At 47.4% G+C, this 17,664-nt stretch overlaps 1 protein-coding gene across 2 annotated transcripts in view; it reads left to right on the plus strand.

Moving 5' to 3' along the window:
- IRF6 (interferon regulatory factor 6) overlaps positions 1-17,385 on the plus strand; it is a 36,674-nt gene extending 19,289 nt beyond the window's left edge. The window contains exons 1-8 of one of the 2 annotated variants that reach the window (XM_082657353.1): positions 819-1,077; positions 5,507-5,683; positions 9,243-9,447; positions 10,467-10,595; positions 12,811-12,969; positions 14,005-14,397; positions 15,112-15,230; positions 15,887-17,385. In XM_082657353.1, coding sequence (XP_082513479.1) covers positions 5,510-5,683; positions 9,243-9,447; positions 10,467-10,595; positions 12,811-12,969; positions 14,005-14,397; positions 15,112-15,230; positions 15,887-16,111 — 1,404 coding nt within the window. In that variant the 5' untranslated portion in view covers positions 819-1,077; positions 5,507-5,509 and the 3' untranslated portion in view covers positions 16,112-17,385. Of the gene's footprint in view, positions 1-818; positions 1,078-5,506; positions 5,684-9,242; positions 9,448-10,466; positions 10,596-12,810; positions 12,970-14,004; positions 14,398-15,111; positions 15,231-15,886 lie in introns of those variants that run through there. The other variant, XM_082657354.1, reaches the window with a different exon arrangement.
- The last annotated feature ends 279 nt before the right edge of the window (positions 17,386-17,664 follow it).

Genomic DNA, 17,664 nt, shown 5'->3' on the forward strand with positions numbered 1-17,664 from the left:
CCAAATACTGTTCCAAGCACTTTATATGAAGTAATTTTTTGAACGCCCCTTTGAGGTGGGTACTATTATTTACCTCCTTCTACAGATAAGAAACTGAGGCCCAGACAGCTTAAAAAACTTGCCCAAGTCTGTAGTAACTGATGGAGTTGGATTTGAATATCAGTAGTTGGCTCCAGAGGCCATGCTTTTAATCATTACCTGATAGTGTTTGGAAAAGGCAGGACTATTATTCTCATTGAATAGATGAGGAAACTGAAACTGAGCAGCTAAGCAACTCACTCAGGGTCATAGGGGTAAAAGGCAGAGTGAAGGCAGAATTCCTGCCCTGTAAGCCACAGGGCTTCCCTCACAAGGGACCAAGTGTCCTGAGTCCCTTCCCAATACCCCACTCCACTTACACAGGCCCACAGGTATTAGGGCCAACGCAGAATCTCTAAATCCTTATTTGTAGTTAACCGTCTCCATACCGCAGGGTGATTATGGGGCATGAAGGAAGGGAGGCACCTTCTCGACTTAGATCTAAGTCTTTTCGACTTATCTTTCCTCCCAGTCGCTTCCAGTTCAGAAGACCACTAGCCCCAAGGGGTCAGGTCTAGACTCCAGTCCCGGAATTTTCTCAGCCCGGATTAGAAGCGGGGGAGGGCGGTGGGGAAGGGGCTGGGGGGGGGCTGGGCTGCCCTGGAACACAGAGTATCATATTTCTCGCAACCCGCCAATCCTGAACGCATGGGGGCGTGGCCACACCTGGGAGGCGTGGCCGGACGGCAGATGGGTCCGCGGCGTCCCGAGGCGAGGCGCTGACGTGAGCTTGGCTTACCTGGGCGGGGAAGGTGAGGGCCGGTGTGGGACTGGGAGCGGAGCCTGCAGTCCCTACCTGCGCAGAGCCAGGTGTTGCTTGCCCAACCGGCCGAGGAGAGCAGTGGCGACGGGTGATCCTAACTGGGACTTGGTTCGGAGGGACGTTCGCTTCTGGCAGCCGGATTGAAGAAAGGGGGGGGCGCCAACGTCTGGAGCCTCGCTTGAGGGAGGGAGGACACGCCCGCCGGTGAAGAAGCGTCCCCTCCAGAGTTTGTGGGGGTGAGGAAAGCTTGCTTAAGGACATCTGTTTGTTTGGGGATACCCTCTAGGGCTGGGTGCCCATCGCTCTGCTTCAGGTAGCTTTCGGGCGGTCCTAGCCCGGGGGCGCTGGGCCCTTACCGACCCCCTACTTCTGTCGACTCCCTTTCCCTCCCGCCCAACTGGAGTGTGCGGCTCTCGGGCCCCTACCCACCAACCGTCGGGGAGCGCTAAGGCTCCTCCACCACGCTGGTCCTCCCAGCTCACCGCTCCGCAGGCCCCTGGATCCCGAAGAGGGGATTTCCCAGGCCGGCCGGCCGGCCCTTGATCTTGGTGGGTGTTTTGGGAACTTGCGCGTCGGGGCGGCCAGTAAATTTAGCCAGTTTGTTTCCTCTCCTGGGATTTGTTTAGCGCAGTCAGGCCCCTGCCCTGGGCCTGAGAGACACCCGTGAATTTCCAAGTAGCTAAGCTACTTGCCGGCGAGGGTGGCGCCGGGCGTGGTTGCTCGGGGGGTGAGGCCCTCTTCGCCTGAAAGGGCTGGAGGCCTGGTGTAGAGAAGTGGGGAAAGTCTTCCAGGCCAGACTGGAAAGCAGGCCCAGGGTGCCACTGTTTACAGGGAGCCTGCTGTGTGGTAAAGGGGTCATCCCTACCCCAGCCCTGCTCGCTTGGTGGATGTCACAAGTGGAAGCCAGGGAAGGGAGAGGAAGAAGGCGTTTGAGTAGGGGTTGGTGAAGGCTGGTGTTGACCTAGGAGAGTAGTTTTCGATGTTTGTGTAATGCGTGACAGCCGCACCTATACCCTGTAGCTCCCTCTCTCCAGCCCTCAACTTCAATCAAGCAGGGAGGCAGGGCGTGGGAATTATGGCTAGAGGTCCAGAATTTACCCCTAAACAGGGCTAAACTAAATGGAGGAAAGACTGGGGAACTTGGAAGATGGCATTTCAGGTCTCTCCAGGAGGAAGGGAAAAAGCAGGACCACGCCTGAGGCCTGTCTGCAAGAAGTGAGGGTGTGTGTTTTACTCTGAGCCAAACCATTGACGACTGAATCTTGGCTTTGGGGTGGCCATGTTCCTGGAAACTAGTCTGGGCAGGGGCCGCAGAGGTGGCAGTACAGGTGTTTGTAGGGGACCTGTTCCCTGGAATGGGGGTGTGAGAGAGGATGGTTTATGCCTTGGGGAGGTTGATAGTGTCCCTGCTCAGTGCCCAGTATGAGGGGAGTGGATGGGTTAAATCTTTGTTCTTTGGCTAGTTGAATACCTGTTGGAGACACAGGCCTTGAATTTTGCTGTGATGGCAGCTAGAGATACCAGAGCTGAGTTAAACTAGGCTAAGCTTGTTCTGTGGGCATTGGGATTTGGGTGGTGAGAGTGTTCTGAAAGAGAACTCTGGTTTAGGTGTGTTTAAGGCTGGGTGTCATGCAGTCTCCTCCCTAACCACTTCGTTGGCCCTCCATGCTGCTTGGATCTTTGTTGATGTTTTTCATTTACTTTCTTGGTGTATAGAAGAAGGGAGGGACTTAGAAACCTGGGTGCAGTGGCAGGATATGGTACAGCAGACTCTGACTGAGAAGTGTTGGGTCCAGGCCCCAGATAAAACACTTTGCTGTGCCTCAGTTAACCCAGCTGTAAAATGGGGATGATAACAATGGGGATGATAATTTCATTATGAGGATGAAATCAGACACGTTAAATAAAAGCGCATGTAAAAACTGTTAAGCCTATGTAGATAGAGGATTGCTGTTACCGTGGTTTCATTAGCTGAAGGCCATCATCTTTTATATCTCCCAGTGGCCAAGAAATGTCTTAGCTTCCTGTGGTTAAAAAAAAATACTACGTAGTGTTTTAAGTTGTGAATCGAAACACGTCATTGTAGGAAAATGTGAATCGTATATAAAAGTACTTAGGCACGTATAAAATTCACCCACAGTCCTATCACCAGGTAACCACTAAGAACTTCTTGTTGCATTGATGTATTATTTCTTTCCCTTTTCAACAATTCTCAGTGCTTATGTACACAAGTGCATGTTATGGTACAAGATGGAGACACTACTATACAGTCAATATTGTATGATGCCTTTTCCCCCCTTAAGTACATATTTAAACATTTTCCCAAATCCAGTAAACATTCTTCAGATGCCTCGATGTTAATGGCTACTTGATATTGCAGCCTATGAATGTCTAATTAGATATTTTTCTCTGTGATTTTGGTTGGTTCCAAAGTTTCCCTCTCTGCCTGTTCTTATAGTCTTAGGTGCTGGGTGGCTGGTGGAGGAGATCTCGGTGGACTTTCAGAAGGTGGAGAGGGTTAGCTGTGATGGAGGTGGGGCATAGAGGAGGAGGAGGCTGGGGCAGCGTTGCTCCTGTGTACTGCCATCTTGGGAGAACGCTGAGAACGCAGGGCTCTAGATCTTAGTCATCGACCTCTAAAGGCGGCTGCCTCTCCCTCCCCGTCACTCTGTGCAGTTCCTTGCGTTGGCCTGGTTGTCTTAATTTTTTTTTTTGATGTGCTGTGGATCAACTAGGATAAGCCCTTTTCTTCAAAGCCCATGATCTGTCAAGAGGTGGATTTCACGTGTCTGCCAGGCCTCGACACAAGACTGACCAATATTGCAACAGAAATTCTCGAAAGTCCCTCACTAGGTGGACCAGTTTGCTGCCCATTTCCCTGTTCTCTTTGTTCTTCCCTTACCCCATCCCCCTTCCCGCAGGCCAGGACTGAGGAAGAGAAGGCTAGAACTTGCCCTGGGGAGAATATGCATTCCCTCCTCCTTATAAGGTAAATGTTCTCTGTGGTTTGATAGCTTGACTTTGCTGTCCTACAGAGCAATCTACATCAAGGCCAAGAACATGGGGGTGGGGGGCCCTTGAATACCGGGTACTACCTCACCTGCCCACTGTGAGCTGCTCCCAGGGGGGAAGGTTTCAGCTGCAGAATTTGGTTAATTGGGTCAGAAGGCTCAGGTGAGAGCAGGTCCTGCCGTGTTCTTAAAGTGCCAGTGACCGAGCTGGGTTTGAGTTTTCCCGTTTGCTGGGAGCCTGGCTGGGGAGAGAAGTGGCCTTAGGACCCACCCCTTAAGCTAAGTTCCTCCGAGGGGGAAGCCTTCGGCTGACTCAGCTGGTTTGGTTTCTGAACCGCGATCCAGGTGGGAATCTTTCTGGGTGGGAAGGTGACTTATTTATCTTCCTTTTCTCAGGTCAGTGGATGTTTGAGCAATTCCAATGTGGATTTCTTCAGGGAGTCTGATGAGGACATTGTGTTTAGTAACTAATGTCGCTCTTGTCACACAGTAGCTGACGGACAAATATTTTTTGAATGAACGTTCTTTTGCAGGCCTGTCTTTCTCACCTGAAGTAAAAACAAAGAGAAATGAGAACGCCAAAAAATCTAAACACAACACCCCAGGCAAACACTTCTCCGGTAACTGCTTTTTCCTTTAGGCACCCAATCTGGGCAGGCCTTTGTTTCCCGCTGTGAGTGCTGGCTGCCACCGAATGTTATCTGCTACGCTATGCCCTTTATGAGAATCAATTGCAGACTTTACCCAGGCTGGCTCCAGCAACCAATCAGTTCAATTCAGCCTCTGTGGGGAGGTAAACAGACCCAGGCGAGGAGGCTGTCCTAGCAGTACAGAGCTTGTCTTATGACTGGTTTTAGTATTCTATAGGGTTAGGAACTGTGGTATTTGATCATTCTAGGGCATCTTAGCTTTACCGGACTCAGATACAGGGCAGGGTTCTTACACTTTGTCTCCAGTGCTCCCAAGCCTTCTCCTAGACACTGGATTGTCATGGGGATAACCAGCTCAGACCCCCCCCCCCCACCCCGCATTTGGGTGGCCCAGAGAAAGGAAAACTGACTTGAGGCCCAGCTCTCAGATCCCTGTGGATACACTGCCTGCTCATCTATGTAAGTGAGGACTTTGGAACCAGGGACCATCCCTCGCCTACTTCTCTCTTATCACGATGCTGTCATTTCTTACTAAAATATTCCCATTCACCTTAGTTGTCTAAGAAGAGAGCATGCTTCAAGTTCTTGCCTATATACCTGCTGTTTCCATAACTTTTTTCTTCCTTCTCCCGAGATGAGATTGAAAAGAGCAGTTTCTCTTCTCTTCCCTTGGTACTTGCGGAAGGACTGTTTTCCAGCAGGGATGACATCATCTCTTTATTTTTCTGCCTCAGGATTTAAATAGAAGAAATGTGATCTACTTACGTGATAAGTCTGATTTGGCTAGAGCATGAAAAATAAATGGCTTTGGAATAAGAATCAAAAGAACCTTTTAACCTGTTTTCTTTTCTTCCCCACCTGGCACAGTTTATTCCCATATTTAGTTTCTTTGCTGTAATCTAGTGAAACTGTAGCTCTATCATATGGGAACAGTGGCTGGGAACTTTTCCCAGGGGCTGGCCTAATTCTCCTCTCCCCATTTCTTCCCCCTCCCGCCAACCCAGATCATGGCTCTCCACCCCCGCAGAGTTCGGCTGAAGCCCTGGTTGGTGGCCCAAGTGGATAGTGGCCTGTACCCTGGGCTCATCTGGCTACATAGGGACTCCAAACGCTTCCAGATTCCCTGGAAACATGCCACCCGGCATAGCCCCCAACAGGAGGAGGAAAATACCATTTTCAAGGTAAAGGTATTCTTTTACCATCTGACTTGAAGTGTTTTCCTGTTCTCTCAGACCTTTCTGGTTTTTTGTTCTTCTGTTTTCAATTTTGGCTTGAAGAAGGTACTAGATCCAAAATGCTCATGCAACAAAGAGAATGTTTATGATGTGGGGCGGGGGCAAACTTAGCAGGCATAGTAATTTCTCTTGTTGGGGCATGTCTGTTATGGTTGAGGGCATTTATTCTTTCCCATTGGTCAAAGCTACTCAACTCACATCCCAAGGGATCCCAGGTGTGATTGGCTAAACTCCTGTAAGTGCGTGTATGCTGTGGTTGTTCTAGAGCTCCCAAGGGTCAGCCAGCAATCAACCCTTCATTCGCTCAGGGCTCTTGCCCTGGCCCGGGAATGGCTGTCCAGATCAGGGCACAGCTACTGAGTGTTAGCAGGCTCCTAACAGCCTGTAGCATGGGTGTCGAGGGCCCTTTGCAAGTTTTTCTTTTGATGTTAAAACATTTTGCCCCATCCATAACCTCCACTTAAAAATGAAAGGCGATTTAATTACAGGTTTTTATTCTACAAATATGTTTTCTTAACCGAAGAGTAGCTCTGATGTGAGAGTTATTTTGCTTCACTGAAAATAAGATTGAATCACATGGCATTTCATAAAATGTAAGTGAAACCAAAGTCTAAGACAGAAGTAGGTGGGAAGCTAGTTGTGGGAAGGGGTATTATGTGGTTTGTAACTCCGGAGCCCATGCCTCTGCTCCAGACCAGCTTCTCTGTGCTGGTCAGTCTTCCATCTCATGAGTAGCTTTAGTTCCTGCACTCCCAAGACACGGAGAAATGAGTTTCCCCATTTCTTCCCTGACTGGGGAAGTCAGAAGTGAAATCCAGTCCCTACCCTGAGCCCCTCAAGATTGATGCTCCAGGTTCTTGCTGAGACTGGGCCAGGAAAGGTGGGCTCACACCTCAAAGGAGAGCCAACTTACAGTTGTTTCCCACCCAACTCAGTTATATTGGGTGTAGAGATGAGAGGTAGAGAAAAAATTGGCCTGTGAATACTTAGAAAGTAAATGAATGCTTTTAATGTAAAAATTAAATAATGACATGAAAGTGGTAAGGAAAACATCCGTAAATCAGCACCAATTATTGGAGCTGGCATCAGAGGGGGATGGGCCTGCCCTGGCCCAGTTGGCCTCTCGCTGTGGCCTTGGTCTGAAACTGGACTTGCTGTTGAAGTGCCTGGTGGTGGCTGGCCGCGGGGGAGGAGGCTGGTTCCTGAAAGCTCCACTCGTGAGAATGTTCTGTATGCTTAGGGCTTGAGGAAAAATTGGCTGTGGGAAGCTGCTTTGTCTTACTTATATCTGTGTATCTGTTTGCAGAATGCTAAGGGAGGGCCTGGGTGTCAGGAGAAGAGTGAGGGTGCTTTCACAGATCCCAAGCTCTGACAGGCCTTTGGCAGGATATGGGGTGTGGGCAGTTCTGACTAGCATTAAGTGGGTGCCCGCTGCCTACCCTAGGTCCGTTATCTCATTTGCTTCTCGACAACACTGTAAGGGGGGCGGCACCCTCATGTTATAGATGCAGAAGCTGAGTCTCAGAGGGGCTATGTAACTTGCCCAAGTCACACAGCCAATAAGTGGTGGGGTTAGGGTTTGAACCCAGGCCTATCAGCTCCCCCATTATCAGACGGCCCCTCCTGACCAGGAGCTGGAAGACCTGGCTTCAGATCCTACTACCATCACTTGCATGTGTGGTCTTGAACAAGTCACATAATCTCTTGGGGCTTTAGCTTCCCCTTCAGTAAAATGGGGCTAAAACCAGTCTTGCCTGCCTCACAGGATTGTTGTGAGAATTGAGTGAACTCAGTGTATGGGAAGGGACTCATACATTGCCATAAAAATGCAGAGACTTGTGTCCATTTTAGGAAGAGAAATAGGGACCTGCCCAGTGACCAGACTCTCAGAAGCAAGACTCAGAATGGGTTTGAATAAGGGATGTTTATAAAGCACAGCGATTGCCACGTGGTGTGTACCACCCTCTGCTGCCTCAGCCTCAGGTTCTCTGCATCATCTGAGTGGGCCCTGGGGAATGGCTGTGTCGTGAGCAGGATGTTAGTCTGGCTGCTCTCTGTGGAGGGGCAGGGATTCAGGGAGCCACAGAAAGCTTGCAGACCTGGGCCAAAGTCAGCACAGCCCAAGCCAGCTGGATGGGGCCAGAGGGGGAGCGGGCACGGAGGATCCAACAAAGAGAGGGGAAAACGTGAGGAGGCAGCAGCCAGGTACTGCCAGGTGCAACTGGAGATGTGCCTCTCCGACACTAGGGACTGGTGAGGCTGAAATCCCCTACGGGGATTGGATGGAATGGAGCCTGCTGAGTGCCCAAGGGCAGCAGCTTTGTCAGACTGCTTCATTCCATACTGCGCATCAAGTGGAGGAGCCCCCAGGTCTGAGAAGATGATAAGAAGAAATGAGTGAATTGGAGGAGAAGAATTTAGCTCGGCTATTGGGAGAAGCTTCCTCGTGATTGTGAGGCTCTGCAGGGATTGACTGAGGGAGACCAGAGAGCTCAAAGGATGGGGCCAGAAAAATTCCATTTCGGCTTGAGGAAGTGGTCTACGTTCAGGAGCGGAGGCGGGGAGTTGGGACTGGACAAGCGATATGCCCTGTCCACTTGAACAAGCTGCCGTGTACTTCCTGATCTTGAGTCCTCTGCAAAGGACATCCCCCTTTTCTGCACCAGCACATACGTCACAAGCCCTGAAGAAAGTGTAGACATCTGAGATATGTTCACAATGGGGGAGGGCTGATATCCCGTGAACAGACACATAAATGCCTGTTAGACCTGGAAATTGAAAACCAGAGAGGCGGGGCCACACTGGTTTTGGCCCAGGCCACCAGCCACTGGTGTTCCCAGCAAAATGTTCCCAATGTGGGAGTTTGAGGAAGCAGGGAAAGGCAGGTGGTGTGAGTTTATTAGGACTTGACGCCCTCAGCCTCCCACTGAGGCAGGCTGAACCCCCAGAGCGTGCTTCCTGCCCTCCTATGGTCTGCTACTCCTAAAGGTACTTGGTTTCAACAGTTTTGTGCATCAGATGGAAGACTGAAGGGAGAGGGAACAGCAAGCCTAAATTCTTCATATCATACGGCATCTCCCTTTCTCTTCTTATTATATAAGCAATTCATGTGAAAAATAAGTCAAAACAAAACAAAATTACCTGAAATCTTGCTATCCAAAAGTTACCATTAGTATTTTGGTGTATATTTGTTCCAGATTTTTCTTTATTTTCAACCCTTCATTATGGCCATTGTAGTCTTGACAGATGATGCTGGCACAAGCACTTGAGACGAGGCTCCTCTTTTTAAAATATTGTATTTGCATTTGGCTTAATTTCTCTCAGGCCCTGCCTTGCCTGGTCCCCAGTGTGGTGTTTCCTGCTGCAGTCTCTGTAAATTGGAGTTGGGGTGATGGGGCGGTCAGGCAGGGCTGTGTGTATCTGTGTCTGTATGAGGGAGGGCGGGCACACTTTCCAGTGTTTCTGGGCAACAAGCAGGCACTCACTGCAGTTTCCTATCCCTCAGGCCTGGGCTGTGGAGACAGGGAAGTACCAGGAAGGGGTGGATGACCCCGACCCAGCTAAATGGAAGGCTCAGCTCCGCTGTGCGCTCAACAAGAGCAGGGAATTCAACCTGATGTACGACGGCACCAAGGAGGTGCCCATGAACCCAGTGAAGATATATCAAGTGTGTGACATCCCCCAGCCCCAGGGCTCTATCATTAACCCAGGTGAGACCCCAGCTGCTGGGGAGAAGGTGGACAGTGTGCCGGGTTCCGGGCTGGACCCTTAAAGCGATAGTCGACTTGAAAGTCGCCTCGCTTACAAAGTTGAAGACTGGTAAAGCAAGAAATCCTGTCCCTAGAAAGAACCCAGAGAACAAAAGATATAAACTCAGCAAAGTCTTCCTGCCCACCCAGTGGAACAGTAAAGCATTAGAAAGAAGAGGGTTTATTGAGTTCTGTAAAAAAATAACTTCTCTTGGGACTCAACACTGAGAAGAGAGGCCAGATAGTTTAGAAGAAGGAGGGATTAAAACTTAGAAGGTCTGAGTTATAAACCTCGTTCTTTCCATTTCACTACTTGTGGGACATTGAATCAAGTCATTCAACCTTTTGAGCCTCAGCTTCTTCCACTATAAAATCTGGGTTCTCATCTTTCCTGCGTATTTCAAAGGCTGTTCTAAGAATCAATTGACATGACATTATGAAGGCTATTAAGTTCTCTTTATAAATGATGGGTAAGTGATCATTTAATTTGTATGGTATTTTTCCTAGGAGAATACCACCTGATCCCTATGTTTACTCTATGTTTAGCAAGTTCCGACTAAGAGCCAGATTATTTAGACTTGACCTCCAGTGAATCTAGTGAGGCTCTGCCATGAGGGAAGGGTCTGTCTTCACATTAAGCTTACAAAGGAGAGAGGCTGTGCTCCTTGGGTCCTTAGAAGGGATGCTAATGTGTAGAAAGGGGTTTAGAGTAGGAATTAAAAGATTTCTAGGAGAAGGGAGTAGGGTCTGCAGCTCCTGGATAGGGGAGGGGATGAGAGCTTGCACTGGGGCTCCGTAGGAGGAGCTGGGAGTGGGGTGAACACCCTTGGTTCCCACTCTTTGGCATTGAGGGTGCACACTGAACCCAAGGAGCCTCTGTGCTGGCAGTGCCTAGCTTGAACAGTGGGTCAGCTGCAGGGATGACAGTGCAAGGTGAGCGGCTCACCTGTGACCTTTGTGTGTGTCTGTTTCTCGGGTAGGATCCACTGGATCTGCTCCTTGGGATGAGAAAGATAATGATGTGGATGAAGAAGATGAGGAAGATGAGCTGGACCAGTCACAGCACCACGTTCCCATCCAGGACACCTTCCCCTTCCTGAACATCAATGGTGAGTGGGGTGGGGGGTGGGACAGAGGCATGGAGAAGATGTAAGGGGCTTTGATTTTGCAACCGTTGACACCATATCCACCATTGCACTGGGAGCAGTGACCAGGCCCTGTGGCCAGGCTGCCAGTCTGTTAGCAAGTAGGAGTCATAGGCAAAGGAACTCCGTAGGCATAGTTATCCCAGTGGGGTGGCTTCTAGGCAGAGAGAGCATCTTCTGAATCTTATGTGATAATTCAGAGAAATTAAAAAATTAAATTCATTCTCAATCCCGCATACAAATACACAAGCTGTTATAAATTTTGCTGATTTCCTTCAGGCCAAGTGCAGAGATCATTTTCGTGAATTGTAGGCAAACTCTTCTGCTATTTCCCTCGGTATAAATTTTCTGTCACTGCCTTAACAGCGTCTGCTAAGGCTGTATCATGGGAAACTTGTGGCTCTACAGCTCTTAATACTAGGCTCTGATAAAATTTATCTACTAGAGACTTTTATCTTTTTTTTAAATTGACTTTTTGAATTCAACTTCCCAGGAAGGATGAGTTTAGAGGTTGCAGGGTCACTGTGAGACAGAGCAGGTACTGCATCTCCCATTGCACATTCTGAGGGTGCTCAAACACAAGGTGAATCGCTCTTCCACGGCATCTTCACTTGAACTTTTCACTGACATGCTCCTAGTCATATAACTTGCATTCAGTTGTGTAGCTTTTCACTACTTTTCCAAGTTCCATCTGGCTGCTAGGGTCAAATGAGATACTTTTGCCACCTAGAAAATTTAGTATATCAAGATGATTCCTGTAGGATTTTGGAGTACCCTACTCTAGGTGATGCTCCTTCTCTTGAGAATCAGGAAATGACTCTTATCTGTCTACTTGCCCTCCTTCACTTACTCTGTCATTTATAACTTTGCAACCAAGTGATGAGTAAAGACAACGATCATAGAGCTCTCTCAGGTTAATATTGCTACAGCTACATTCCCACTTGGTGCAATTTTAAGATTTGGACATTTGGAAATGTGAGATCCTTTCCCAAATTTTTGGCTGACTTATTCTGTTATTCTCACCCCTTAAAAGGATGCAACCCATTTCCAGAATCCTGATTTCCCTTTTTTTTTTTTTCTTTTTTTTGCGGTACGCGGGCCTCTCACTGCTGTGTCCTCTCCCGCTGCGGAGCACAGCCTCCGGATGCGCAGGCTCAGCGGCCATGGCTCACGGGCCCAGCCGCTCCGCGGCATGTGGACCAGGGCACGAACCCGTGTGCCCCACATCGGCAGGCGGACTCTCAACCACTGTGCCACCAGGGAAGCCCCCCCTCATGTTTTTTTAAAGCTAATGTTGTGTGGCCTTATGTTATGGGCCACCTTGGATCCTTTATGGAAACATGTGAACATATATTAAAAATAAAAAAGTAAAATACATAGATATAACCAGACTCGTACACAAAGGGTCAAAGAAACCTTAACCTCTGATTTCAGAGCTGTTGGGCAGAGGAAGAAGAATTGTTGAAGAATAGATGCTTAAAAGGTGAGGCCAGGAGGAAAAATCTGTGAACTTTGGAGTGAGCCAACTTTGACAATAGCAGGGATATAGGATGTGTTTTTCATTCTCTCTTTTAAAAGCTTTAACTGGATACTTTTGAATAAATAATACTCTTACATGGTTTAAAATTCATAATGGTACAAAAAGGAAATCAGCTGAAAGGTTTTCCTTCTAACTTGTCTGAACAGCTCCTTCCCTGGAGGAGGCAGATCTTTCCAGGTTCTTGAGTATCCTTCCAGATGTTTCATGCATGTAAAAAAGTATGTGTTTGTTTTTAAAGGAATTTCTGTACATTAACACTTATTCGAAGCTAATCAATCAATTTAGTTGAGTTCATTTTATGGAAGACAACCAGTTTCTGTTTAATCGCTGGGTTCAAATTTTGTAACAGGGAATCTCTCATTCATGCCTGCTCTAATTTAACCCCAGAGAGTACCCACTTGTCTGTTAATCATCAGCAAATGCATGTTTTCAAAATTATGAGTTTATGAGAGAACTAATAAGATTAGGAAGCAGAAGCAGGGGAACCTTATTTCTTTTGGTGTTTGTTGGGGGAATTACTGATGGGCTGCCACACTGAGTTGTGGTCCAGTGTTGGACCTTTTAGATTTGAGAGCTTCGGACCCAGGTGATATGCACGTGTGGTGCTCCTGCCTGCTCACCCACATCCTTCTTTTCTAGGTTCTCCCATAGCACCAGCCAGTGTGGGCAACTGCAGTGTGGGCAACTGCAGCCCCGAAGCAGTGTGGCCCAAAACGGAACCTCTGGAGATGGAAGTACCCCAGGCACCTATACAGCCTTTCTATAGCTCTCCAGAGCTGTGGATCAGCTCTCTCCCAAGTAAGTGAGCCTTGATATTCTAGGTGGATCTTCAGCTCCTATTACAGTCCATTTCCTGCCCCACCTTCTGCCTCCATTTCTTTGCCATGTATAGAATAGTCCCCCAGGCAGCCTCTGTGTCTGGTTCCTGGCTGGCTGATGAGTCACCAGCCCATACCTACTTGCCCATGGGGGTTCTCTGATTGGTGCTGTGCAGCTCTAGGTTACTCACCTATTAGGTGGGTGGAAGGCCTGGGTTTATCAGTTTGCCCAGGGGATTTGAGGACAAGGTCAGTTGTGGGTTGGGGAAGTTAATGACTGGATTTGATCAAGGAGGCTCTTGGGTTTTGAGGGACTTTAGGACCCAGAGAAAATCTCTTTCTGAATGGGGTACAAATTGATCTCAGTGAAGAATCATTGTCATTGCACCTCCCTTTCACACTACATATGGTAGGGGAGGTGCCAGGGGAGTACTAGCATTTTGTCCAAGAGGCTGATAGCTTTGATAAGACCTATAGGGTTCAATGGACACTTGCTGAGTGAAAATTTACTTTGTTGTGCACTGTGTCCTTCTGTGATATATTATTAGAACATATCAACAGTGTGTGCTCATCTGTGTAATTTTCAGAAATATGCCTTGGTATTTCTTATTGTTCCTCTGGTTTCTTTAAACAGTGAGTCAAAAATGATACACAAACCAGATGCTGCCTTAGTTTTCAGCTCCTTCCAATGCCTATTGATGTAAAGACTCAGTCAGTACAAAATGGGGAGACCGGGACCCAGAACTTTGGTTGGAGAAATTCTAGCTTTAGGGTGTGGTGACTGAACAGTGATAGTATAGATGGAATTTGAGCTATTTGCTTCAACGCAGCCTCTTGAGTGAATATTCCAGGGATATGTTGATGTCTCCCTTTGTTGCATGAAGGATAACTATGGCAATGGCCTTCCTGAATGCTGGTTGAAAGGTGGCTTGATCTTGATGGACTTGCATGAGTCCTAGGGATGGATGGGCAGAGCAGCAGAGCAGGACTCTCACTGTCCCCCCTCACCTTGCAGTGACTGACCTGGACATCAAATTTCAGTACCGTGGGAAGGAGTATGCACAGACCATGACGGTGAGCAACCCCCAGGGCTGCAGGCTCTTCTATGGAGACTTGGGTCCCATGCCTGACCAGGAGGAGCTCTTTGGTCCCGTCAGCCTGGAGCAGGTCAAGTTCCCAGGTCCGGAGCACATCACCAATGAGAAGCAGAAGCTGTTCACCAGCAAACTGCTAGACGTCATGGACAGAGGACTGATCCTGGAGGTCAGCGGTCATGCCATCTATGCTATCAGGCTGTGCCAGTGCAAGGTGTACTGGTCTGGGCCATGTGCCCCATCGCTTGTTGCCCCCAACCTGATCGAGAGACAAAAGAAGGTCAAACTGTTTTGTCTGGAAACGTTCCTTAGTGGTGAGTCTTTTTTCAGACCATTGATGATGGGAACTGCTCCCTGCAAGTATGTCTTCCTCCTTCCTTCCCCCTTTTCCTATCTCTGCAAAGATCTTAACCAAACAGTTTCTTCTGGAGGAAGTCACGGTAGAAGGGGACCTTGATTCTGAAAAAGAAAAGTGACCTGGGCAACAAAGAAGGGTGTTCCACTCCAAAGCTGTGCATTTGAAGCCAGTTTTAGGTGCTTATGGCTCCTTTATTGGCAGAAGAAGAAGACAGCCTTGATATTGCTCCCCACATTCTACCAGCTTATCCTTAACTTTGGAAGGTGACCCTGTTCATCATAATCAGCAAAACGTATACTCTTCTCATTTGGGACGTATTTGCATGGCAAATTTAAGCAGACATATTTAGGGAGAGCACTGAGATGTGAATTTTCCAATGTGATTTGAACCCTAAGTCTGGTTTAAGCGGTGTCCAATAGAACTCTCTGAAATGATGAAAATGTTCTATATTTATGTTGTTCAATATGGTAGCCACTAGCCACATGTGGCTATTGAGTATGTAGATGTAACTAATGTGACTAAGGAACTATTTAATTTTAATGAATTTAAATTCAATACCCACATGTTGTGGCCAGTGGCTACTATTCTGGACAGTATAAAAGAAAGTGTTTACTGAGTAGGTGTGGAATGACCCAGTACCCCAAACTCCATACTCTTCCATGTTCTGCAGATCTCATTGCCCACCAGAAAGGACAGATAGAGAAACAGCCACCATTTGAGATCTACTTATGCTTTGGGGAAGAATGGCCAGATGGGAAACCTCAGGAAAGGAAACTCATCTTGGTTCAGGTGAGGAGATAATAATGTGTCAACAACTCTTTGCCTTTTTATCAATGCTTTAGCCCCTAGGTCTGGGCTTGAGCCCTGAGTGAGGATCCATCAGCCTCTGTGGGTTTTAATCCCATCAGATGTAGCAACTTGAGCTTTGTACGTTGTACAAAGTAGGACCAGGCTGGAGAATACAGTGTCCTCAAAGCGAGTGACTGATTCAGGGGAGACCTTATTCTCTTACTGACGTTAGAGTCTTGCTGAAACCTAACAGGATATGACTCTTTGTAGCTCTTTCAGTAAAACCTTTTGAGGTACTTTTAAGAACGTGTTCTCATTCTGGAAAATGGCAGCAAGACCACTTGGGTCTGGCTGTGGATTTGTGCATCAAGACAGGCAGCAGATGAAATTCGGGTAAAAGTCTTGCTAAATAGGCAGTTATTTATTTAGGCATGTGATGTGATGCTACTTCTAGGTTCTTTACCTTCATTTGAACCACATTCTAAAGTGAACCTTGGCAGGATGGTCCAGAGAGATGAAGGCATAGTCTGTATCTAGACATTAAAGTGGTGGGTTCCCCACAGCCTCACTGGTCCTTCCGTCAATCTTGGGCCCCTCCTGCTGTTTAAAAATACCCTTTCCTCAGTGGATAGCTGTGTGCTCTGTGTCCTGAACAGGTCATTCCAGTGGTGGCTCGGATGATCTATGAGATGTTTTCTGGTGATTTCACACGATCCTTTGACAGTGGCAGTGTCCGCCTGCAGATCTCAACTCCAGACATCAAGGATAACATTGTTGCTCAGCTGAAGCAGCTGTACCGCATCCTGCAAACCCAGGAAAGCTGGCAGCCCATGCAGCCCACCCCCAGCATGCAACTGTCCCCTGCCCTGCCAGCCCAGTAATCATGAATGCCATCTTCCTTCTCTTTTTTACAATATTGTACATATGGATATTTTTTATTAGATTTAACCAGCTTTTAAACCTTTCTTCTTTCTAACAATATTAGTACTCTCTGACTCTCCAAATATGCCTAGCTTTTAAAGTTGATTTAATTTATGGAAAAATCACCCTTCATACTTTCCCTTTCTTTTTTAAACCTCCCCATGGTAGTGTAATGTAGTAGAAGGAGATTTGGCCTGGGAGTTTGGACACCAGGGTTCTAGCTGCAGCTTTGCTTCCAGTGGTGTGACCTTGAACCAAGTCATTTAGCCTCTGGGCTTCAGATTCATTACTGTAAAATGAAGGAGTTGGAATGATGCCTGAAATAATGCCAGCTTTAAAACTCTGACTCAGTGACTTCCTTCTACTTGTACAAGGCAAAACTGCCTGGAACAGAACATTTCTGCCTTGTTCTTGCACCACATTTTTTTTTTTTTTTTTTTTTTTGCTTTCATTAAAGTTCCCTCAAGCACTGATTTGTCCAGGATTGATCTCCGTTTGACCTGTTCTGCTAGTATAGTAAGCTGGCTCCCTGATGGGGGAAGAGGGAGGGAGGGGCGCCGGCTGGTTGCTTGGGAACCAAGCTAGATATCTAAATAGAAATAGGTGCCAAAGTCTGAAAGTCACCCAGCCTGTGGAGTAAAAACTCACACACTGAGCTTCTAAGGGGAAGGTGTTGATGTAGAGGCTTAGGGATTCTGTAGAAGAATTGGCTGTCAGGTTTTCAACTTATCACCACTGAAATACGGGCATACCTCGGAGATATTGCAGGGCTAGTCCCAAACCACTGCAATAAAGTGAATATTGCAATAAAGCAAGTCACAAATTTTTTGGTTTCCCAGTGCATATAAAAGTTATGTTTACATTATACTGTAGTCTTTTAAGTGTGCAATAGCATTATGTCTAAAAGTACAAATGTGCATACCTTAATTAAAAATACTTGGGGACTTCCCTGGTGGTGCAGTGGTTAAGAATCTGCCTGCCAATGCAAGGGACATGGGTTCGAGCCCTGGTCTGGGAAGATCCCACATGCCACGGAGCAACTAAGCCTGTGCGCCACAACTACTGAGACTGCGCCCTAGAGCCCGCGAGCCACAACTACTGAAGCCTGCATGCCTAGAGCCCGTGCTCCACAACAAGAGAAGCCACCGCAATGAGAAGCCTGTGCACTGTAATGAAGAGTAGCCCCCGCTCGCTGCAACTAGAGAAAGCCCACGCACAGCAACAAAGACCAAACGCAGCCAAAAATAAATAAATAAATAAATAAATAAAAATAAATAAAGATACTTGATTGCTAAAAAATGGTAACCATCATCTGAGCCTTCAGCAAGTCATAATCTTTTTGCAATAGTTACATCAAAGATCACTGATCACAGATCACTATAACAAACATAACAATAAAAAAGTTTAAGTATTGTGAGAACTACCAAAACATCACACACAGACATGAAGTGAAAAAATGCTATTGGAAAAATGGCGCCAATAGGCTTGCTTGACGCAGGGTTGCCACAGATCT

The sequence above is a fragment of the Grampus griseus genome (assembly GCF_964374135.1).
Source record: "Grampus griseus genome assembly, chromosome: 1".
Taxonomy (NCBI): domain Eukaryota; kingdom Metazoa; phylum Chordata; class Mammalia; order Artiodactyla; family Delphinidae; genus Grampus; species Grampus griseus.